General features: G+C 54.9%; 2 protein-coding genes and 1 long non-coding RNA gene across 4 annotated transcripts; 1 reads left to right on the top strand and 2 right to left on the bottom strand.

Annotated features, from left to right (window-relative positions):
• The first annotated feature begins 68 nt into the window (after nucleotides 1–68).
• LOC114003649 (scale keratin-like) lies at nucleotides 69–1,906 on the top strand. Its single transcript, XM_027750831.2, has 2 exons — nucleotides 69–231; nucleotides 1,078–1,906. Exon 2 carries the CDS (start codon nucleotides 1,103–1,105, stop codon nucleotides 1,490–1,492), a length of 390 nt encoding a protein of 129 aa, XP_027606632.1. The 5' UTR covers nucleotides 69–231; nucleotides 1,078–1,102; the 3' UTR covers nucleotides 1,493–1,906.
• A 1,495-nt stretch (nucleotides 1,907–3,401) lies between these two features.
• On the bottom strand, nucleotides 3,402–5,540 carry LOC120324396. The gene is made up of 2 exons (XR_005565683.1): nucleotides 5,407–5,540; nucleotides 3,402–4,509 (listed from the first exon to the last, which is right to left on the bottom strand). It is a non-coding gene; the product is annotated as an uncharacterized LOC120324396 (long non-coding RNA).
• Nucleotides 5,541–13,416: 7,876 nt separating this feature from the next.
• On the bottom strand, nucleotides 13,417–19,339 carry LOC120324392 (feather keratin B-4-like). 2 transcript variants are annotated; one of them, XR_005565681.1, is made up of 2 exons: nucleotides 18,929–19,339; nucleotides 13,417–13,890 (listed from the first exon to the last, which is right to left on the bottom strand). XR_005565681.1 is itself a non-coding variant. In XM_039386890.1 (2 exons), the coding sequence occupies exon 2, from the start codon at nucleotides 18,564–18,566 to the stop codon at nucleotides 18,111–18,113; it is 456 nt and encodes a 151-aa protein (XP_039242824.1). In that variant the 5' UTR covers nucleotides 18,567–18,609; nucleotides 18,929–19,339; the 3' UTR covers nucleotides 17,955–18,110. The 2 variants fall into 2 exon arrangements, 1 of the variants encoding a protein (XP_039242824.1); XM_039386890.1 differs by lacking the exon at nucleotides 13,417–13,890 and adding an exon at nucleotides 17,955–18,609.
• Between the last annotated feature and the right edge of the window lie 2,770 nt (nucleotides 19,340–22,109).

Raw genomic sequence — 22,109 nt, 5'->3', positions numbered from 1 at the left:
GAGGGTCCCAGCAGTGAAACTGGTCCTCTGGGCTCCGAGATGAAAGGGAAGCCGGAATGTGCAGGTTGTGCCAGGCAGAGATTTCGGTGATTTTGCAAAGCAAGGAGGGTTTCATCACTCGGGAAGTTGGGCTGTGGCTCAGCCCCCCCAGGCCATCTCCAGGGCTGTATAAAAGCAGCAGCTACCCAGGGTTGTTCCATCTCACCCTCCTGCCTCTCTCCTCCACACCGGGTAAGTCTGATGCCACTTCATTTCTCTCTCGGTGCCACAGTGCCTTAGTTTTTATTCTTTTTAATTCCAGAGCTTAGGATGCTGTTCACTGGCATTGCTTTACTGGGTTTAGGGTGAAGTTTTTCCTTTGTTTCTTCTTCCTTAATTTATTTTAATCTTATTTTTGGAGTATCTTGGCAAGTTGTTCTACTGCGAGGCTTTAGGAGCCAAGATCAGGGGCTGAGGCATTTATTTTAAATAATATGTATTATTACTAAACATCATATAATACTGTTTTATTTCACATTATTTCCCTATAATTTGTATTTGGCCATTCTTGTACTGGTAGGAGACTGAAAATGCAGGGTGGAATAAGCTTTAAAATGCAGAATTCTCCTGCCCCACTTCAGTTCACTGAGTTAGAGAGGCTTGGCCATATCCTAAATTCTTTAATGACCCACCTGAAGAAAGAGCTTATTTTAAACCCTGAGGTCCAACCTGACCCTGGCATTCCCTGGCTGCTGTCCCTGGTCCCCCAGAGCAGAGCTCAGTCCCTGCCCCTCCTCTGCCCCTGCCCAGGAACTGGAGCTGCAGTGAGGTCTCCCCTCAGTCTCCTCTGCTCCAGCTGAACACACCCAGTGCCCTCAGCCCCTCGAGGCCCTTCCCCATCTCTGCTGCCTCCTTTGGACCCTCTGCAGCAGCTCCAGACCATCCTTCCACTGCAGTCACCAAAACTGCCCCAACATTCCCCAGCTTTGCATCCCGGGCTGGTTTCCCCCATTCCCCACCAACCCAACCCCGAACCCTGACCTGTCCTTCCCTTCGACTCGCGCCTCGTTTTTGAGCGGCTCCTTCTCTCTGTTGCAGGATCACCTCCCTCCCAGCAGAGAAAATGTCCTGCTACGACGTGTGCCCCACCACCCCCAGCATCTCCTGCCCCCAGCCCGTGGCCAACAGCTGCAACGAGCCGTGCGTGCGGCAGTGCCCCGACTCCACGGCGCTCATCCAGCCGCCGCCTGTGGTGGTCACCTTCCCCGGGCCCATCCTCAGCTCCTTCCCCCAGCAGGCCGTGGTGGGCTCCGCGGGGGCACCCGCCTTCGGGGGCTCCCTGGGGCTGGGGGGCCTCTACGGGGGCTCCCTGGGCTACGGAGCCCAGTTTGGAGCCGGGGCCCAGTTCGGGTACGGGAGCCCGGCCCTGGCCGCGCTCGGCAGCAGCTCCTGCGGCCCCTTCTCGTCGCGCCGCTACAGCCGCGTCCTCCGCAACGTCTGCGGGCCCTGCTGAGCCCGGGGGGCCCTGCTGAGCCCGGGGGGGCCCCGGAGCCCCAGGGGAGACCCCAAACCGGAGCAATGAGGACGAGGGCTCGGCCTTCCCGCAGCCCCGCCGTGGAGCTCCCGCCCCTTCGCCTTTCTCATCCTTCTCCCGCTCTTCGGTGGCCCCTCAGCGTCTCCTCGTTGCTGTTGTCGCCTGTCCCAGCCTTCCCAGGGCACTCATTCCCTGTGGACACCACCCCCAGCGACCAGAACCTCCGGCAGCAGCTGCGAACAGCCAGGAGGAGCCGGTTGAGGACGGGGGTGTCTCGGAGCAGGACCTTTCTTGGCCGTGCCCTGGAATTGGCTGGAAGGGGGTTTTTCGTGCTCTGTGATATCTCGCTTTGCCAACAGGCATTTCTCGCTCATTAAAACTTGTTGCATCACACGGCAGCCTCTGGTCTCCCTTCTTCCCTTCAGCCACAGCCTGTCCCGGGTGGCACCTTCCCAAAAGTCAGGACCAAGGTGCCCCCCGGGCAGTAGAACCCAAACCCCTTTAGCACTGATTTTATGTGGTGGTAAAACCTTCCTGTGGTGAAACTCCTGAGTAGCAGCTTTCCATCCTTCGAAGATATCAAAGGTTTGAAATAACAGAATCCCAGAGTCACTGAGGCTGGAAAAACCCTCCCAGATCACCAGGTCCAACCTTTGACCCATCTCCACCTTGTCCCAATCATTCCTGGACCAACAGTAGCTTAAGTCCTGTTATTTAAACATGATTTCAGTGGGGCCTTCCCAAACAGCCTCTGGAAATGAGATAATTAGTCAAACTGACATGTTTTCAGGGAGTTCTGATTTTAGGTGAGTTCTGATTTTAGGTGGAGGGTGATGCATGGCACGGGCAGAGTATACAGGACGTGGGTCATTTTGCAGGTCGTGGAATTATGGAATCTGGGAATGGTTTGGATTGGAAAGGGCCTCCAAAGTTCATCCAGTCCAACCCCTCTGCCACGGGCCTGATCTTTCACTAGACCAGGCTGCTCAAAAACCAGTTCCAAACAACTTCCAAACACTTCCAAAAATCCCCAAAGGATTCCAGACGTGGTTTACTAAATTATTGTTTATAAGTTAAAGGGGAGAACGAGCTTTAAAAAAAAATCGCTTCTTCAGGTGAGTCTGATCAAGCCTTAATTTGAAACACCTGAAACTAATGAAGGTCCTGCAGCTGTAACAGCGGTCAGATCCCTCTCACCGGGATCCAAACACGTGCCCGGAGCTCGGGAGGATGAGAGAGGGTGCAGTGACCTCTGCGGGTCGGGATGAGACACTGTCGGTTCAGTTCCTGCTCCCTCCAGGGATGGATCCATGGAATAACCTGTGCCGGGGCCTCCCCACCCTCACACGTGTCGCTGTGCAGGGAACACTTAACAGCTGCTCTTTGTTTGATTTTAAGTGGAGCTGCCAAGGGTTTAGAAGGGAAAAGTTCAAACAACTCACAGAATTCCAGCAAAGATTTGCCATTCAGGTGAAAATTCCTGCTGTCTGTTCGAAGGAAAATTCTACCCGTGGATCCCGGGGCTACTTTTAACCAATGAAAAACATCATAAAATCGATGTATGGGGATATAATTAAACTGGAGCCTCGGGCAAGTGTTGAGACACAGGGAGGACCTTGGGAGCTGCCAGGTTTAACTTTCTGTGTGAGCGTGTGGCCAAGAACCACACCTGTCCTGGAGGGAACATCCAACTCAGCTGTAAAGGTTACAAAACACGTTCATCCATCATGACACGATTTTCTGTCATCACACTTCCTCCTGCTCGAGGGACCTGGGCACCTTCCAAGCTCCGGTGCTGGAAGGAAACAACCCCTGCCACGTTTCACTGCAGAGGCTGAACAGGAAAAAAACCAGAAAAGGTGGACAAAAACCACAGGAAAGCTCTGGGTTTGGTGCACGGTGGTTTAATGGGGGAGCAAGAAGCAAAACATGTTACTGGGAATGAAAAACAGCGAAAATCTCGGCAGGGGCTCCTTGAAGGCTGCAGGCAAAGAATTGCTCCGGGGCTCTGCCTTCCATGTGCATTATTCCTGCTTTTCCATGGCATGGGAAGACTTCCACGGTCTCATCCCGCTTTCAAACAGCCACAGGTGGTTGATGTGATGGTTTTGAGGTCGTTGTTATCAGGAGGTGGAAAGAACAGCCCAAAAACTAAACTAAACCATTATCTTGGGAATTGCACGGAGCTGTGGAAGGGATGGTGCTCCAGGTGGGCACTGCCAGGACGGGGCTTGGGGAGGCTCATCTTCCTCCTTGGTGGGGGGCTGCTCCTCATTCCTTGCACATTTAACTCGGGCTGCAGCTCCCAGAGCATCAGTGAGCCCTGGAGCCAGAGCAGAACGTGGATCCAGAGCAGAACGTGGATCTAAAGCATCAGTGAGGCCTGGAGCCAGAGCAGAACGTGGATCCAGAGCAGAACGTGGATCTAAAGCATCAGTGAGGCCTGGAGCCAGAGCAGAACGTGGATCCAGAGCAGAACATGGATCCAGAGCATCGGTGAGCCTGGAGCCAGAGCAGAACGTGGATCCAGAGCAGAACGTGGATCTAAAGCATCAGTGAGGCCTGGAGCCAGAGCAGAACGTGGATCCAGAGCAGAACATGGATCCAGAGCATCGGTGAGCCCTGGAGCCAGAGCAGAACGTGCCCTCCCATCACCCGAAAAGGCTCCTGCAGTTGTCAGAGCCGCAGGGCCCCAGAACGCTCGAGGATTTCCAGGGGTTCCCGGGGCTGATGGGGCTCACAAACCCCTCCTGGGGGCAGGAGGTGATGGTGGGAGGTGGGAAGTGTATGAGCACAGGGGGTGGGTAAACCACAACCGTGGAGCCCCCAGGGGAGGAGAGCCGGGGCCCGCCCCAGGTGCTGGCGATGTGCCTGCGGGATTCGCTGGGAAAGGAAGAGATGGAGATGCTGCTCTTCCTGGAGGAGGACATTTCTGGGAGTGGAGACCGGCCTGGAACACACGGCCCAGCTCAGGCAGCAGGATCCTGCAGGTTGGGCTTGGAAGAGAAAGCGAAACATGGCAAAAAGATCAGAGGGAGGCTCAAAGTTTCAGTTTCGTTTCAGCAGCCACGTCCCTTTTCCCGTCTTCTCGTGCCCTTCTCTCCCCTGGGACAGTTTCTGTTTTGACTCCTAATTATGGAGCCAATTTAAAACATCCTTAGCAGTAAAATAACGTGTCTTTGCACTCAAGTTACCCCCCTGTCCTTTATTGTTTCTCCTTCCCACCATTCCTTTTTGATTCTGACTTCACCTGACATTTTATAAAGAAAAGAACAGAAACACTGGGGTTTATTTCAGAAATAACTAGAAAAGAACAGAATCACTGGTCTGCAGGTATTTAGTACCATCCTGTGCTGGTTTTGCACCACTTGTACTCGTTCCAAGAGTAGGAGGCAACTCATTATTCCAGCTTTAAGGAAGGGGTGGCTGAGGCTGAGGAGGGAATGTGTTGCCCAGAGCTATTTGGGGAGGTGACAGGAGGCAGAATTCAGACCAGCCTGGTTGTTCCTGACCCTGTTACTCCTCAGTCTGTCCAACACCACACTTGGCACCAGGGCTCCCCTCCTGTCAGGGAATTCCAGAGCCAGAAGGTCCCCCCTGAGCCTCCTTTTCTCTGGGATGAGCCCCCCCAGCTCCCTCGGGAGTTCTCCAGCCCCTTCTCCTGCTGCTCCAGCCCCTTCCCCAGCTCCCTTCCCTTCCCTGGACACTCTCCAGCCCCTCCACGTGAATTGAGTGGCCCAGCCCTGGAGGCAGCCCTGGCTGTTCCCTCCCCAGTGCCCAGCACAGCAGGACAGCCCTGCCCTGCTCCTGTGGCTGCACTATTTTAAATCCCAGCAAAGTTCAGACCCTGCAGAGTTCCAGCAGCCCAGAGGCAGAAGCAGGTCCAGACTTACCTTCGGAGCACGGAGCGAGGCAGCAGAAATGGGTGAAGAATGGGGTAGAACAGCCCAGAACTGGGAGCTTTTATGCCTCTCCCTAAGCAGTCAGGAGGAAATGAATCATTCGTGTCTGACGCCCTCAAGCACCAAAAAACAGAACTTCCTTCCAGCTGCACTGCCCCGAGCAATGTGATTATTCTGCTCAGCAACAGGGATTTTTACATCTGAGTCATTACTCAGGAAAAGTAAGGGAGGGGTTTTTTTCACTTTTTTTTGCTTTTTCCTACCTCTCTGGCTGTCTTACCGGGCAAAGACTGCTCAGAAGTTTATCCATGAACACAAAATGCTGATATGCCTGAGACACTGCCCCACTTTTCCCATGTCCTGCTGCAGTAAAGGGTCTTTGAGCAATTCATCCCACCCTTCCCACACACATTAATTCCCATGCCTCTGGTCTGAGGGAAGGGGGGAGACACCTTCGTGTCCAGCCTGACACGAAGACACCTTCCCACTCTGTTTGGAAGCAGGAATTGTTTGTTCCCATCCTCCTGGGCAAGAGACAAACACAAAGCACGAGTCCAACTTCGAGCTCTAAAAGCACAGATGGAACATCCAGCCCTGGAATGGGGGAAGGAGCCTCGAACAATGAGGGATCCACGTCCCCCTTCCCTTGTTTGGGATTCTGTGGGATCGTGGCTGGAGCTCTCCGGGCTCCTGAGCCACGGACACCTCGTGGGTCGGGGTGACAGGCTGGGGAGGGAAGTTGTGCATCACCCCTGGGAACCTGGGGCTGGAATGTCAGTGCAGGCTCAGCTGCTGCAGCAGATTTAGCCCTCAGATCCAGTTTCCTCCCCAGTTATTCACTGGTAAAACTACTCCCCATTGTCTCCCCATTTTCCATCCCCAAGCTGACATTATTTCCAAATGCCTTTTTTTTTTTTAGCCTCAAGGAGACGAGTTCTTCCCTTCCAAATCCCTCCTTTTCTGTGGAATTAAGGGTTGAATGGCTTGCTTTGAGTGACCCTGAGACGTCTGTTCTAAAATGTTCATTTAATCCCAGTTTTCCTTTGGCACTTGGTGACTGTGATCCATAATTCAGTGCAGTGCTGTGCAGGTGACCCTCTGAGGAAGCTGAGGAAGCCTCTTTCCTGGGGCTACCTCAGGAGTTCCCCGAGTGGTGTTTCCCAGCAGAGACACCCTTGGAAGCTGCTGACAGCAGAGGATTCACATTCACAAGAAACAGGAACAGAAATATAGGGGGGAAGATGTTGTGGAGCCCCAAACCACAGGGTTTGCTCCTCCTGCCCCAGCCACGCCTGGTTTCACTGGCCCTGGGAGCAGGTGAAGACACAACCCCACAGACACCTCCATGAATCACCCAGGCCTTGGAAATGCATCCCTGCCCTTCCCTTCCCACCCTCTTCTGTAAAAAGGAGATAAACACTTGTATCGATGGCACTGGGCACTCAGGGGGGGTCACTGGGAATGGGCACTCAGGGGGTCACTGGGAATGGGCACTCAGGGGGTCACTGGGAATGGGCACTCAGGGGGGGTCACTGGGAATGGGCACTCGGGGGGGGTCACTGTGAATGGCACTCAGGGGGTCCGGGACTGGGCCTCGGGGGTCAAGCGTTTAACTTTGTCACGTCAGGGGGGGGTGCAGCTGGGAATGGGCACTCCGGGGGGTCCACGTGGGAAGGCACGCTGGGGGGGGTCAATGGGAAATGGGCATCCGGGAGGGTCACTGGACTGTTGCACTCGGGGGTCACTTGGGACCTGGGGCACTCGGGGGTGTCACTGGAATTGGGCCACTCAGATGGTCACTGGGAAGGGCACTCCTGGGGGTCACTGGTGCACTGGGGCACTCGGGGGGGGTCACGGGAATGGGCACTGCAGGGGGTCACTGGGGAATGGTGGCCACTCGGGGGGTCACTGGGACGGGGCAGCTCAGTGGGGTCACTGGGAATGGGTGCACGTCTGGGGTCGCTCTGGGAATGGGCACTCCTGGGGGTCACTGGGAATGGGCACTCGGGGGGGGTCACTGGGAATGGGCACTCCTGGAGGGGTCACTGGGACTGGGCACTCGGGGGGTCACTGGGACTGGGCACTCGGGGGGTCACTGGGAATGGGCACTCAGGGGGGGTCCAGCTGGAATGGGCACCCGGGGGGTCACTTGCACTGGGCCCCTCGGGGGGGGGTCACTGGGAATGGGCACTCAGGGGGTCACTGGGAATGGGCACTCAGGGGGTCACTGGGAATGGGCACTCATAGGGGGGTCACTGGGAATGGGCACTCGGGGGGTCACTGGGACTGGGCACTTGGGGGGTCACTGGGAATGGGCACTCCTGGGGGGGTCACTGGGACTGGGCACTCATAGGGGGGTCACTGGGAATGGGCACTCCTGGGGGGGTCACTGGGACTGGGCACTCGGGGGGGGTCACTGGGAATGGGCACTCAGGGGGTCACTGGCACTGGGCACTCCTGGGGGGGTCACTGGGACTGGGCACTCATAGGGGGGTCACTGGGAATGGGCACTCAGGGGGTCACTGGCACTGGGCACTCGGGGGGGTCTCCAGGGGTCACTTTTGGGGCCAGTCCTGTTTCATGTCTCCATCCAGGACCCAGATGAGGAGCCTGAGGCTCCCCCAGCTCACAGAGCCAGGCTGGGGGGGATGAGGATCAGTTAGGGGGGATGAGGATCAGTTAGGGGGGATGAGGGTCAGTAAGGGGGAGGAGGATCAGTTAGGGGAGAGGATCAGCTGGGGGGGATGAGGATCAGCTGGGGGATGAAAGGATCAGCTGGGGGGATGAGGGTCAGTTAGGGGGAGATGGAGCAGCTGGGGGGGTGAGGGTCAGTTAGGGGGATGAGGGTCAGTGAGGGGGGAAAAAAAATTTAGGGGCAGTTAGGGGGATGAGGATCATTAGGGGGGATGGAGGGTCAGTTTAGGGGGGATTAGGATCGCCAGCTGGGGGGGATGAGGTCAGCTGGGGGGGATGAGGATCAGCTGGGGGGGATGAGGATCAGTTAGGGGGGATGAGGATCAGCTGGGGAGGATGAGGGTCAGCTGGGGGGGATGAGGATCAGCTGGGGGGGATGAGGATCAGTTAGGGGGGATGAGGATCAGCTGGGGGGGATGAGGATCAGTTAGGGGGGATGAGGATCTGCTGGGGGGGATGAGGATCAGCTGGGGGGGATGAGGATCAGTTAGGGGGGATGAGGATCAGTTAGGGGGATGAAGGATCACGGGGGGATGAGGATCAGCTGGGGGATGAGGGCAGTTAGGGGGAGGGAGAGGGTCAGGAAGAGGGGGGAATGAGGATCAGCGGGGGGGATGAGGATCACCTGGGGGGGATGAGGATCAGCTGGGGGGGATGAGGATCAGCTGGGGGGGATGAGGGTCAGTTAGGGGGGATGAGGATCAGCTGGGGGGGATGAGGATCAGTTAGGGGGGATGAGGATCAGCTGGGGGGGATGAGGATCACCTGGGGGGATGAGGATCAGCTGGGGGGGTGTGGATTTGCTGGGGGGCAGCAGCTCTGCAGAGGGGTGGCACAGGCTGGATCCACGGGCTGAGGGGCAGCAGGGCCAAGTGCTGGATCCTGCCCCGGAGTCACAGTGACCCCAGGGAACATTCCAGGCTTGGGGAAGGGTGGCTAAGCTGGAAAAGGACCTGGGGGTGCTGGTCAAGAGCACCTCAACAGGAGCTCAGGTGTGTCCGGGTGGGCAAGAGGGCCAATGGCACCTGGTTGGTGCCAAAATGAGTGTGGGCACAGCACCAGGGCTGTTCCTCTGTGTGGGCACCTCCAGGGCTGCTTCCACCCTCAAGTTGTGCCAGGGGAGGTTCAGGTTGGAAGGTTTTCTGTCTCCAGTGGTTTTCCAGCAGTGAAAAATGGTGCAGCACAAGGTTTAAAGCGGGACTAGAACCTGGCAAAGCTCATTGCTGAGCAGAGGGCTGAGAGGGAGCGTGGGTTTGATCAGTTGGGGTCCTCACTCCTCTCTCACTTCAGGGCTTAATTAGGGTGGAAACACCAACCCTGCGCCCAGGAGAGTCCCTCAGTTGTGTTGTTTCCCCAAAGCAGGCAGAGGGCAAAGCCAGAACACTCAGATTATGATGCAGCCTGATTTATTCATGGGTGACAGAGGGGGGAAAGGTACAGAAAATGAGGCTTTGAGGCTTTCACACAGTTGGCCTCTGGTTTCAGGAAGCTTCATTCCAGGCAGTGTGTTCTTTCCTTCTCCTCCAAGCGTCAGCTTCCCCCTGCAGTCCAGTTCTCACAGCTCCTGGTGGACACCAAGAGCAGCTTCGGGTGGGAGAAATCACAGGGCACAAACTTTTCCCTTTTGCTCCCTGGATGATGATATTAGTTGGGATGTGGGAGGAATATGGATGCATTTGAAATTTGGACCATGAGAGGAACAGAAGAACACATTTAGAGCTAAGGCAGGAGGCACAGGAGTGGGTACAAGCACAGACACAATCAAGGGGCAGCAGGAATCAGCCTTTTCATGGCAGTGTTTTAAAAAGCCATTTCAGTCTTGAGACTGGATCTTGCATTCAGCACCCTGGGTGCTGCTCTTGGAGAAAGAGAACTCCTGCTGGCTCTGGGAGGGCTCCCACCTCCTGAACCTGTACCCACCGACCCTGGGGGAGCAATAAGAGGATGAGAACTCCCTTCCCTGGGACACCCCAGAACAAAAGGAGCCTCTGGAGCCGTAAAATCCCCCAGAGCCCAGGGAGGCCCCCAGGGCAGCTGGTGCTGAGGATCCCACCACGCTCTCCTGGGGGCAGGAGCTCAGGATGGGCCCAGGGAAGGTGATGACCACGGGGGGGGGGTAAATCACGGCCCGGGAGTCCCCGCAGGAGGTGACACAGGGCTCGTTCCAGGCGTCGGCCACGGGCTGAGGGCAGGACACCCAGCAGGGAGAGGAGCTGCAGATCTGCCTGGGGGAGGACATGGTGCTGCTCTGGAGGTGGCTCTGAAACACAGGAACACAGGGCTTGGAGTCACAGAGTGTTGTGAGCTGAGAGGAACCCACGAGGATCATCCAGGTCCAACCCTGGCCCTGCACAGACACCCCACAATCCCACCAGGGGTTCCCCCCTCAGGAGGAACCTGCAGACCCCAAGGAGGAACCTGCAGACCCCAAGGAGGAACCTGCAGACCCCAAGGAGGGCTCCCCTGGGGCTCCTCCAGGATCGTTTTAAAGCAGCTCAGTGGTAGGACAGGACTGGTGGAACTTTGGGAATTCAGTGGAAGGAGGGGGTTTGTAGAACCCCCTTTCAAGGGAGCTTCAAACCTGAGCTTCACCTGCCACCAGAGCCCAGACTGGGCTGCAGCTCATTTCTGTGCCAGCCAGGACTGGGCTGCAGCTCATTTCTGTGCCAGCCAGGATTGGGCTGTAGCTCATTTCTATCCCAGCCAGGATTGGGCTGCAGCTCATTTCTGTCCCAGCCAGGATTGGGCTGTAGCTCATTTCTATCCCAGCCCAAATTGGGCTGCAGCTCATTTCTATCCCAGCCAGGATTGGGCTGTAGCTCATTTCTATCCCAGCCAGGATTGGGCTGTAGCTCATTTCTATCCCAGCCAGGATTGGGCTGCAGCTCATTTCTATCCCAGCCAGGATTGGGCTGCAGCTCATTTCTATCCCAGCCCAAATTGGGCTGCAGCTCATTTCTATCCCAGCCTTAGGAGCTCAGGGCTGTGAATCCTTGAAGGACTCAGCAAGGAGAGCAGGATTCCCTCAGGGAGCTGGAGGATCCCAGCCCTGAGCTCTCTGCAGGCTCAGCAGAGGTGCTGGAACAGCCCCTCAGCCCCCCAGCAGAATTCCACGTAGGGTTCAGTTAATCAGCGTTAAAAGACTGTATAAAAAAGGTGCAAAGAATGAAAACCTTACCTGAGTCCCCGAGGAGGAGTGAGGAGAAGCTGTTGGGAGGGTGTGAGTGGCCCAGGATTTTATACTCGTGCTGGGAGGGTCTGGAGTGTCTGAGCCACCCCCTGCACGTGATGCTGGAGCAGGTTCCGAGCAGCAGCGATGACACACAGCCACTCACAGCTCAGAATCACCAATTATTGGGCAATCCCAGCTTTCCAGCACACCTGGACACGTCACCCCGTTACATCTTCAGCCACAGCAGGTTCCAGCCTCTCCAAACCCACCCCTGGGACTTCTCCTCTGCGGGAACGAGGGGCAGCTCAATGAAACCAAAACCAGCTGGTTCAAAACTGCACTGCAGTTTATATCTTTTATGGTTTAGGGTTGACTCACAGGTGGGGAAAAGGAATCAATACACAGTTCTCAGCTTTCCCTGGAATCCACACAGAGAGGGGGAAACTCCAGCTTTTTTTGTTGCCTTTGCCCTTTTTAGAGGATTTTCCAGGGCAAGACCTTGAGTGGCAGCGCCCTGATGGCACCAGGGTTTGATTCCTTGATCAATACAACAATCAACCCCATCGATGGGGGACATTAAAGGATTCAGGCCCTTAATTACAGCAATAAATTCCACTGTGGAATCCTGGATCAGGAAACCTGGTGCCTAATGCTCCTTAAGGTGGAGAAGGACGTGAAAGAATCCCAAAAGGAAAGGAGTTTGATTCATTCCCACCCAAAAGCAGCCCAGGGAGTGGGTGGGTGCCAGGAAGGACCTGGTGAACCCTGAGCTGGGCTGTTGTGTCACCCACGAGGAAATGGGAACACCAGAGTCAGCAGGAGCAGTCAGAGAACTCCTGCACGTCCAGGGGAGCTGAATGGGCAACAAAAACCTGGGGGCGAAGCAGAAAACCTCCTGAGCAAGGAGGGGCTTCCCAGGGGCTGTTTGGGACCATCTGGGGTCTGGGGGGGGAAAGCAAACCTCAGAGAGGCAGAGATGGGATGTTTGACTCCCCAGAGCTGCCACAGCTCCCCTTGCAGGGGGAAAATCTGATTAAAATGGGCATCTGGGAGCTGCTTCTCCAGAGGTTTCATGGGAAAAGGGTCCCGGATTCCACAGTGGGAAAGGTTATTTCCTCCTCCCGAGTGTCAGGGGGGTTCAGCCACGCTGAGGAACCTCTCCCAGTGTCCCTGTGCCTGCTGAGCTGTGGTTTGGGGCTGGCAGGAGGAACCCAGAGATCCCTCAGCAAGGAACAGAGGTAGAAATCCCCCCCTGCCCTGCTGATTCCTCTTGTTCCCAGAGTGTTTGTCCTTTTTGCAGGTTTCACCAAAATATTTGAAGGGAAAACGGGTCGAAAAACAAACGAAATAACAAAACCAAACAAACCAAAAGGAGAACGAAACAAAAATAGAAAACGAACCAAACAAAAAAGAGAATGAAACAAAAACAGAGGCAGGAGGAGGCAGGAGGGGTGGGAGGTGCAGCTGCTGGGATTTCGAGGGGTTTGCTTTGCTCTTTTCTTACTCCTGGCTCTGTCCTGAGGGAATTTCTTGCTCCCTTCAGTGACCCTGGTGGGTTTGATGGTGACAGGTCATCTTGGCTGCATCAGCAGCTTCTCCCTGCCCTTCCCTGGGCAACCCATGCCAGGCCCTCCCCACCCTCCCAGGGGAGAATTTCTTCCATAAATTCACGTAAATCATATATTGTTGAAGTATAAAGTGTATAAAATTAAAAGTGTAGATGCATGAAGTGTATAAAAGTAAAGTTTGTCACTCTGAACCCACCCCCTTGTCCTGCCACTCCAGGCCCTTGTCCAAAGCCTCTCCCCACATTCCTTGGAGCCCCTTCAGGTCCTGCAAGGCCACAATCAGGTCACCCCAAAGCAGAACAATCCCAATTTTCCCAGCCTTTCCTGCCGGCAGAGCTGCTCCATCCCTCTGCTCCCTCCCTCTGCTCCATCCCTCTGCTCAGCCCCTCTGCAGTGGCTCCAGCAGCTCCAGGGGCTCCCAGGGCTGTTCCCAGGGCTGGGGGGTCTCCCCTGGGGGGGCAGAGGGGCTCAGACCCCAATCCCAGCTCCCCAAACAAAGCCCTTGACTCAGAGCCGGGGCAGGAGATGAAAGGATGTGCCCGGGGCCCCTCCCAGCTTTCCCTCTGAATCAACAAGTGCCTTATTTTGCCTCAGACTTTTAATAATCCCATTAAGAAATCAACAATAAAAGTTACCCAATTCATTTGGGTGTTGGACAAATGAGTGGTTGTGTATAAAGGGGTGAAAAAACAAGGATTTTACATTGTCTCGAGATAAGGAAACACCGAGGTTGGGAAATAATAATGGGGGTATTAAAATGGGCAGCAACTGAACTGGTGTGAGCACAAAGCAAACGTGATTTCCAGGGAAGGAGTTGCAAAGGACTCCGTGAGATCATTTCGAGTCTGAGAGGGAAGAGAACTTTCGGGTGAGGACGAAGAAAATGATTCAGAAGTTTGGAGGAAAAGGATTCAGCACAAAACCAGGCACCTGCTGATCCTTGTTTTCCTTTCAGAAGGACCACTCATCGCTCCCAGCTCAGGAAACCTGTGACTGGTGCAGCCCTTCCCTCTGAAAGGTGCTGAGCCCACAGGAAATGTTCTGCAAACCAGAAAATACAAGTTCATTAAGCATTAAATATAAATATACATAAATATATAAAAATATAAAAATATAAAAATATAAATATACATAAATATATATATTTGTATATATAAATGTAAATAAACCAAGTTTATTAAGCATTAAAGATAAATATATAACAATATAAATACATATGAATATAAATACATATAAATATATATATAAATATAAATATATCAGGTTTATTAAGCAATAAACCATATTTTAATTTTTTTTAAAAAATATTTAAATTTATCCTTTATATATAAATCTTTTCTATTGAAACATGAAAGCATTTTTTTCCCCCAGCAGGTCAAACCCTGCTCTTTTCAAGCCTGTAACACCCACGGGAAGTGGGGAATCACTGCTGGTGATTTCTAGCAGAGAGGATTAAGACAGAGGCACAAATGATTTGCCAACCATGCCCTGGCAGTGAAATGAGCCTCTGGGAGGAGATCCCGGGCACGGCTCGTACTCGTGTTATTATTTGTAATTAGAATCCCATTAGCTCTTGGCTCATGGAAACGGGGCTGGTGCCCTGATACCACGAGAACAGGGAGCTCCAGGTCAGGCCTGGCAGGAGCCAGGGACGAAACCAGCTGGGGTTGGGGTGGGCAAGGGAAGGACCCTCAGCTCCATGGATGGGCAAGGGAAGGACCCTCAGTCCCACGGGATGGGCAAGGGAAGGATCCTCAGTCCCACGGGATGGGCAAGGGAAGGATCCTCAGCTGAAGGATCCTCAGTCCCATGGGATGGGGAAGGGAAGGATCCTCAGCCCCACGGGACTGGGTTGTCCTCACCCCAAGGCAGGACAAGGAGGGCACCCAAAAGCCTCTCCCCAAATTCCTGGGTGCTGGAAATCTGCTCCAGCCCCCTGGGCCTGGAGCTCCCCCTGGCCCTGGCTCTGCACTCCAGGGCATCTTCGCTTTTCCAGGTTGGATTTTTCCCTGAAGGGAAAGGAAGGGCCCAAACTCTTGTTTCCAAAGTAGCTGAGGAGCAGCACCAGGCAATGTCTGTGTTTACAATAAAGGCCAGTGGAGACAGAGCCTTTCCATCCCACCTGGAGAAGCCACAGGAATGCAGATTGCAGGGCAGGGACGGGGCTCCTTCCGTGCCTTCCGCTGCCAGCAGGAACCAGCACGTGGAACCTGGTTCAGCTCTGCAGTTCAGAAACACTCTGAGCAACATTTCTGAGTTTAAAGTCCTTTAAAATCATCAAATTCAGGTGCAGGAGGACCCAGCATTTGCCCCCTGACTTTGCTCTGTGCTCTGTTACACTGGGTGAGGAGCTGGATGCAATTCCTCAGTTGTAAAGGTATTTAATGTGAAACCCTGTGTGTGACCAGAGAAAAGTATTTCATGTGAAACCCTGTGTGTGACCAGAGAAAGGTATTTCATGTGAAATCCTGTGTGTGACCAGAGAAAGGTATTTCATGTGAAACCCTGTGTGTGACCAGAGAAAGGTATTTAATGTGAAATCCTGTGTGTGACCAGAGAAAGGTATTTCATGTGAAATCCTGTGTGTGACAGAGCAGGGGCTGCTGTGATGCCTCAGAACAAAGTGGAACATTTTGGGGTTTTGTGCTTTGGAGCTCAGACGAGTGGAAGGAGGAAGTTCAATTTTGTGCTGAGTAGGGAGAAACTGCTGAGGGTGAATCCCAACCTTGTCCTGAGATGAAAGGTTCCCGTGGGCTGGGATCCCACCCAGCTCCTCTTGCCCAAGAGCAAACAACGTGCCCGGATCCCTCCACCCGCTGCCGTGGCAAGGGCAGGGAGGTTTGGGGTGGAAGGAGGGAGGGCTGAATGCCCAAAGGGTGGCTCAGACCCTGGGCAATGGTATAAAAGTGCTCAGAGCACAGAGCTCCTCAATCCACTCAATCCACTCCTCTGAGCTTCTCCTTGCTGCTCAACTTGGTAAGTCTGACCTAAAATCACTTTAATGTGGATTCAGGGAATGGTTTGGGTTGGAAGGGACCTTAAAGATGGGGATTTCTGGAATGATAGAATGGTTGTTTTAATGTGCTCATGTCTGAGCACTTCCTATGGCTTTGCCTGTTATTGGTAGAGTTTTTATTTTCATTAGAATAGAAGGGTTCTGGTGCTTCTTTCGTGCTGGCAGGGTTTGGAGGGAATGGGATTTCTAGGGGAAGCATCAGACTTCGAGAAATGATAAACTCATGGAATCCTGGAATGGTTTGGGTTGGAAGGGACCTTAAATCCCATCCCATTCCACCCCCTGCCATGGGCAGGGACACCTTCCACTAGCCCAGGTTGTTCCCAGCCCCGTCCAACCTGGCCTTGGACACTTGCAGGGATCCAGGGACATCCCTGGAATAACCTGTGCCAGGGTCTCCCCACCCTGCCAGGCAGGAATTTCTTTCTAATGTGTCCCAGCTGAATCCACGGCAGGGCTTGGAAGTGGCTGATCCCCGAGGTCCCTTCCAGCCCCACCCTGCTGGGATTCCAAGGGGAACCTGTGGAACGTTGCCTGGTGTGACTGACGGAGGCTCCCCTTGTCCCCCCGTGTGTTGCAGCCTCTCTCCAGCCCAGGATGTCCTTCTGCAGCCAGCTGAGCTCCCGCTGCTCCCTGCCCTGCCCGGTGACGTGTCCCCAGCCCGTGGCCGACGCCTGGAGCCAGCCCTGTGTCACCTCGTGCGGGGACTCGCGGGCCGTGCTCTACCCCCCTCCCGTGTCCATCGTCTTCCCGGGCCCCATCCTGAGCTCCTGCCCCCAGGAGAGCGTGGTGGGCACCTCCCTGCCCGTGGGGCCGGCGGGTTCCTTTGGCTGGGGGAGCTCTGGGGGTGCTCAGAGCTCCTGGGGATCCGGCGCTTCCCTGTCCGGCCGATATTCCTACCCCTGCTATTCCCGCTATTCCTCCTACCGTGCTGGGAGCTGCGGGCCCTGCTGAGGGACGTGGATTCCTGAGGATCAGCAGGACTCGGCCCCAGCAAACGCTCCCAGCCCCTCCTGTGCCCTCGGGATGAAGTTCTGCTGCTGTTAAATCCTCGCCCTCCCTCCATTAAAGTCGATGTTGCAGCACAGCCTTTGTTCCCTGCTTTCCTTTTCTCCTCAGCTGGAAACTCTTGGCCAGTGGTGCCCAAGTGATGCCCCAGTTGAGGGTCAGGCCCGTGGGGGGGTCATCACAAGGTGTCCTGGCCCCAGGGGGGTGCTGCCCATTCAGCCACGAGATGGGGATGGCCCTGAAACCTTCTGTGAGATTTGTGGTGGATGGGGGGGATGAGGCTCAGGGGGGACCTTCTGGCTCTGGAATTCCCTGACAGGAGGGGAGGGTCTGGGGTGTCGGGCTCTGCTCCCAGGGAACAAGGGACAGGAGGAGGGGAAACGGCCTCAGGCTGTGCCAGGGGAGGGTCAGGTTGGCCATGAGGAGGAATTTCCCCCTGGAAAGGGTGTTCAGGCCTTGGCAGGGGCTGCCCAGGGAGGTGGGGGAGTGCCCAGCCCTGGAGGTGCCCAGGGCAGGACTGGCTGTGGCACTGAGTGCTCTGGGCTGGGGACAAGGTGGGGATGGGGCACAGGGGGATCCATGGGCTGGGAGGGCTTTTCCATCCTAAATCATCCTGGGATTCTGTGATTCAGTAACTGCACTGCCTGGCTGGATCAGAATTCATCCCCATCCTCTCACCAGCCTACAGAGAGAAAGGAGTGACCTCAGCATCTTCACTGCACTTTAAAAGTGTATTTTCTGCTAATTACAAATGCCAGTGCTGGGAATAGATTTCCCTTCTATCCTGGGAAAGCCTTGGCTTCAGCTGCTCCATGGAGAGGACCCGAAGAGGGAGAAGCAGAGCTTTTCTCCCGCTCTTAAGAGCATTTTATAGTTTTCTAATACTGAGGGGCCAAAACTCTCATTTCCAAAGTATCCGAGTACTCGTGGTTGGAAGGAAACCATCCCTGGTGACTACTGGGAATTAAAAGCAGGATCTGGAAGAGGAATAAGGGAGCTCAGAAGGAAGGGAGGGGTGGAATGACCACGGGTCAGTGCTGTGCAACATGGCTTTTAATGGGCACGAGAAGCAAAGCCAACAGTCACAATCACCCGGGGGACAGACACAGGCACTTCAGGACCTTCCAAATCACAAAGCTTCTGCATTTCCGACAGGAATTTCTGCTTTCCTTAGCGCTGCCCTAGAATTCCAGCTCCGTATCCGCGGTTTTCTCGCCCCGGAGCTCCCGGGAATCCTTTAGCAGGGACCGCAGCTCCCCCGGCTGCCGGTGCTGTACTGGCGGGGGAGGTACGGGCTGCAACTCCCCCTCCCCGGGGCCGAGCAGCCGGAATTGTAGGACCTGCTGGAGTTACACCCCCCCCCGTAACCACCGGAGCCCCCAAAGAGGATGGAGCCCCTCAAACCCGCGGCATTTCCGTACCCCCGGTAGCCCGGGGAGCCCCCGGAGCCCAAGGAGCGGGCGATGCCCGGCGGGATGCCCGGGGGGCCGCAGCTGCCCACGACGCTTTCCTGGGGGCAGGAGCTCAGGATGGGCCCGGGGAAGGTCAGGACCACGGGCGGGGGGTAAATGACGGCCCTGGAGTCGTCGCAGGAGGTGACACAGAGCTCGTTGCAGGCGTTGGCCACGGGCTGAGGGCAGGGCAGCTCGCAGGGGCTGCCACAGGGCAGGCACAGCTCTCCGCAGTGGGACATGGCTCTGGGGACGGCAGGAAGGGCTTTGGGTCCGGGGATCGGTCTAAAAGACAGGGAGGAGATCAAAATAACACCCAGCACCTCCCTCCGGCGAATCCGGCTGAATAACCACCCTAAAAACAAATTCACAGCATCAAAGCGCTTCCGTAGCGAGGCGGGACGAGCAGAGGAGAGAATTTAAAGCCCCGCGCGCTCGAGGAGAAGTGTCTGAATCCCTTAGGGGTCCCTAAGTCTGAGATCAGCTCCCCAGATCCACACCTCTCAAACCCCGCAGCAGAGACCTGTTTGTCGCTTGGCAGAGGAACAAAGCTGAGCGCTGAAAAATAAAGATTTAACAGTCAAAAGAGCAAGCCCGGACTTACCTGATCCGCCGAAGAGGGAAAGTTCGGAGATGGAGGTTAAACAGCCTTGAGCTGCGAGTGCTTTTATACAATCCCTGCAAGTGCCCGGAGGGTAAAGGGCCTATTTGTAGGTGATTATCTCATTTACTTGCAAATCGGATGTTGTGCCTCGGCTCGCTCCTCGCCCGCCGTAATTACCTCTCGGAGGGGGGGTGTTCTGCCCCCAAAGGCGATACCCATCGGACGGGTGCTTTGGGCTTCCCCTTGATCACCGGTTGCAGCGACAACGCGGAATCACAAAATCATCTGGGCCGGAAAAAACCTCCCAGGTGATCGAGTCCCACCTTTGGACTCAGCCCGAGCAGAGCTGCGGGGGCCGCGTTAAAAACCCACCCAGGGCAGGTTTGGGGCAGAAATTAGGAAGGAATCCTTCCCTGGGGGAGGAGGGGGGCCCTGGCACAGGTTATTCCAGGGATGCCCCGGCCCTGGAAGTGTCCAAGGGCGGGTTGGCCGGGGCTTGGAGCAGCCCGGGGCTGGAATGGGATGAGCTTTAAGGTGCTTGGAGCAGCCCGGGGGTGGAATGGGATGAGCTTTAAGGTGCTTGGAGCAGCCCGGGGGTGGAATGGGATGAGCTTTAAGGGGCTTGGAGCAGCCCGGGGGTGGAATGGGACGAGCTTTAAGGTCCCGTTCCCCGTTCCCCTCGAACGGCGCTCACGGAGCTCCGGGGGCAGGTCCCTTCTCCAGACACAAACTCCCCCCGTGTTCTCCTCCCACCCCTCCATTCCCGTGGAGATCCATCCCCGCGGGGGCTGCAAATGTCCCCTCTGACCCTCCCGAGCGGGATAATCCCAGCTCTGACAAATACACCTCCTGCCCTTCGCCTCTGGATGGGGCAGGAGGAAGGAGAATTCCTCTGGGATGGGCAGAACCGTCCCCTGCTGCAACTCCTGCCTCCCTCTGCCCGCTCACGCCCTGCGCGGCTCCAGCCCTGTACTTTAGGCACGGATTAATTCTGGGGGATGGTTATGAGGAAGCTCCAGGCAACACTTCCCTTGTTGTTGTTTTAATTTTATTTTTTTTTTGCCGCAGAATCAAAGCACCTCCGTGTGATTAACGTGTTGTAGCTACAGAGCTCGGCTGTAATCACATTAATTACATGTTGTTGCACTTTGGGGTTCTTGATAATGAGTAATAGTTTCACTTCAAAACTTAATCTCCTCGTCCTCCTGGGCAGACACTTCGTGGCTCTGCAGGTCATGGCTGTTTTCTTTGACACAGAAGGCAATTTATTTCCTTTACACTACAATCAAAGTGTTAAATTCACAGACCTTCTGGTCTTTGTATGGTGTAAATCTGCTCTATCAATTGAAAAATACATAAGAAGATTTCCCTGCATAAAATCTGAGCTTAAGCTGCTAAAAAAAAAAAAAAATTGAAACCAGCCTTGTAGTGGGATAAATTCAGATCCTCTCATTAAACATATGCAGCACAAATTCCACAAGCCTTCCTTCTCCAGGGAGAGTTTTACTTGTCATTGTGTGAAGAATTTTTGATTCCCCGTGGAAATTGGGAGCCCAGGGATTTATTTACTCTCCAGCTCTGCTTCCAGCTGGAGGATCTGGGGTTCGACACGTCGACCAAGGCATTTAACCCCAAAGTTTTCAAAATCTAAATTGCCCATTTTCTTTGAAAAGCAACGTCGTGTCTCTGGACTGGCTCCAGCACCTCGAGGTCTTCTGAGGGGAGGGAGAGTTGAGTCTCTGGAAACCCCAAACAGGCAGCAAACCATAAATCAGTAAAAATAAAGTCCAGGAGGGAGTGAATCCCTGCCACTCTTTGCCACAGCTCTGAGGAATCAGCAGCAGATTTGGGATTAACAATTATGGACTCATTATCTCATTACACAGCCTGTAAATTCCTGTTGGAAGCTCCAGTTGTGTTGGACACCCTGAAGGAGCAGATTCTGCACCAACACGGGCCAGGAGACATTTCCTGAGGGCTTTTCCTTACAAAGAACAGCATGTGGGGTGGCAGGAGACAGGTTTATAGAACCCCTATAAATGCAACCATCCCAGTTACATTTAACAATTAAGAGGTGCAAGAGCAGCAGAGCTGTTGGGAAACAAAGCTCCTGCTAATCCTGATTTTAGCAGTGCCTTTGTCAACATTCCCCTTCCAGCCTTTCCTCCTCCCGGCAGTGCTTTGGTCTCTGGAGCTTCTGAATCAAGGGGGAAAACAAATGAATAATTTATGGCAGGAAAATGCAACTTTAGGGAGGAGTTCCCAGCAGCTTCGAGGGTGGTTTGCTGGTTGCTGCCAGGGGGAACTGGTGTTATAATGGGGACAATTGTGTTGTTCCTCCAAGCCAGCTCCCCATCCCTGAGCACCTTGGGAAGGGCAGGATGGACCAGCTGGGGAGGGTTTGGGCCCTGGAGCTGAAAAACAAGCTCAGAGACTTTGGGTTTAACTCAGGAACCACCAACTCTAAAGCTTTCAGAGCTTTCAGAGCTTTCAGGGCTTCCAGGCACAACCTCCTTGGGGAAACAGCACCAGTGGGACCTTTCAGGGGGGGATTGGTCACCCTGGGGTGTCTCAGTGCAGGATTAGGAGGTGCCAACCTGCCCATCTGCAGCCACAGGGGCAGCATCTCCTGCCAGGCCCGCTCTGAGCCAGCCCCAGGCTCTGCCAGGCTTTGCTCCAGGGGTGTCCCAGTGACTCCCCACGACCTGGACATCCTTTGGACACACTGGCAGCAAACTGGGCAGCCAGGGGAGGAAATCAGGTGGAGGTGAAGCCCAGAAACACAAATATTCTTTGGGCTGAGGAGCTCCAGGGCACGGAGCTCCAGCCTCACCTTTTCCATGAAGTGCAGCCACAGCCACAGGGGATCCTGTCCCCATCCTGGCTCCTCCACACTAATGACACTGTGCCTTGTTCCATCCACAAACAGGGATCTCTGGGGGGGCTGGGGGAGCCCCTGCCAGGGTCTGAGGGGCTCCAGGGAAGCTGGAGAGGGATGTTCATCGGGAATTGGGGTCACAGGACAAGGGGGGGGTTTCAGGCTGACAGAGGGGAAATTCAGGTTAAATATTGGGAAGGAATCCTTCCCTGTGAGGGTGGGGAGGCCCTGCAATGGCTTTCCCAGAGAAGCTGTGGCTGCCCCAGCCCTGGAAGTGTCCAAGGCCAGGTTGGACTTGGAACA

Source organism: Pipra filicauda, unplaced genomic scaffold (assembly GCF_003945595.2).
Source record: "Pipra filicauda isolate LSUMZ 115617 unplaced genomic scaffold, ASM394559v2 scaffold512_size417520_pilon, whole genome shotgun sequence".
Taxonomy (NCBI): domain Eukaryota; kingdom Metazoa; phylum Chordata; class Aves; order Passeriformes; family Pipridae; genus Pipra; species Pipra filicauda.
The sequence above is the reverse complement of the archived record's forward strand: the minus strand, read 5'-3'. Positions and strand labels throughout refer to the sequence as shown.

What these genes read in the sequence shown, in the direction of transcription:
- LOC114003649 (XM_027750831.2), top strand. Translation starts at nt 1,103, where the DNA reads ATGTCCTGCTACGACGTGTGCCCCACCACCCCCAGCATCTCCTGCCCC.
- LOC120324392 (XM_039386890.1), bottom strand. Translation starts at nt 18,566, where the DNA reads ATGTCCCACTGCGGAGAGCTGTGCCTGCCCTGTGGCAGCCCCTGCGAG.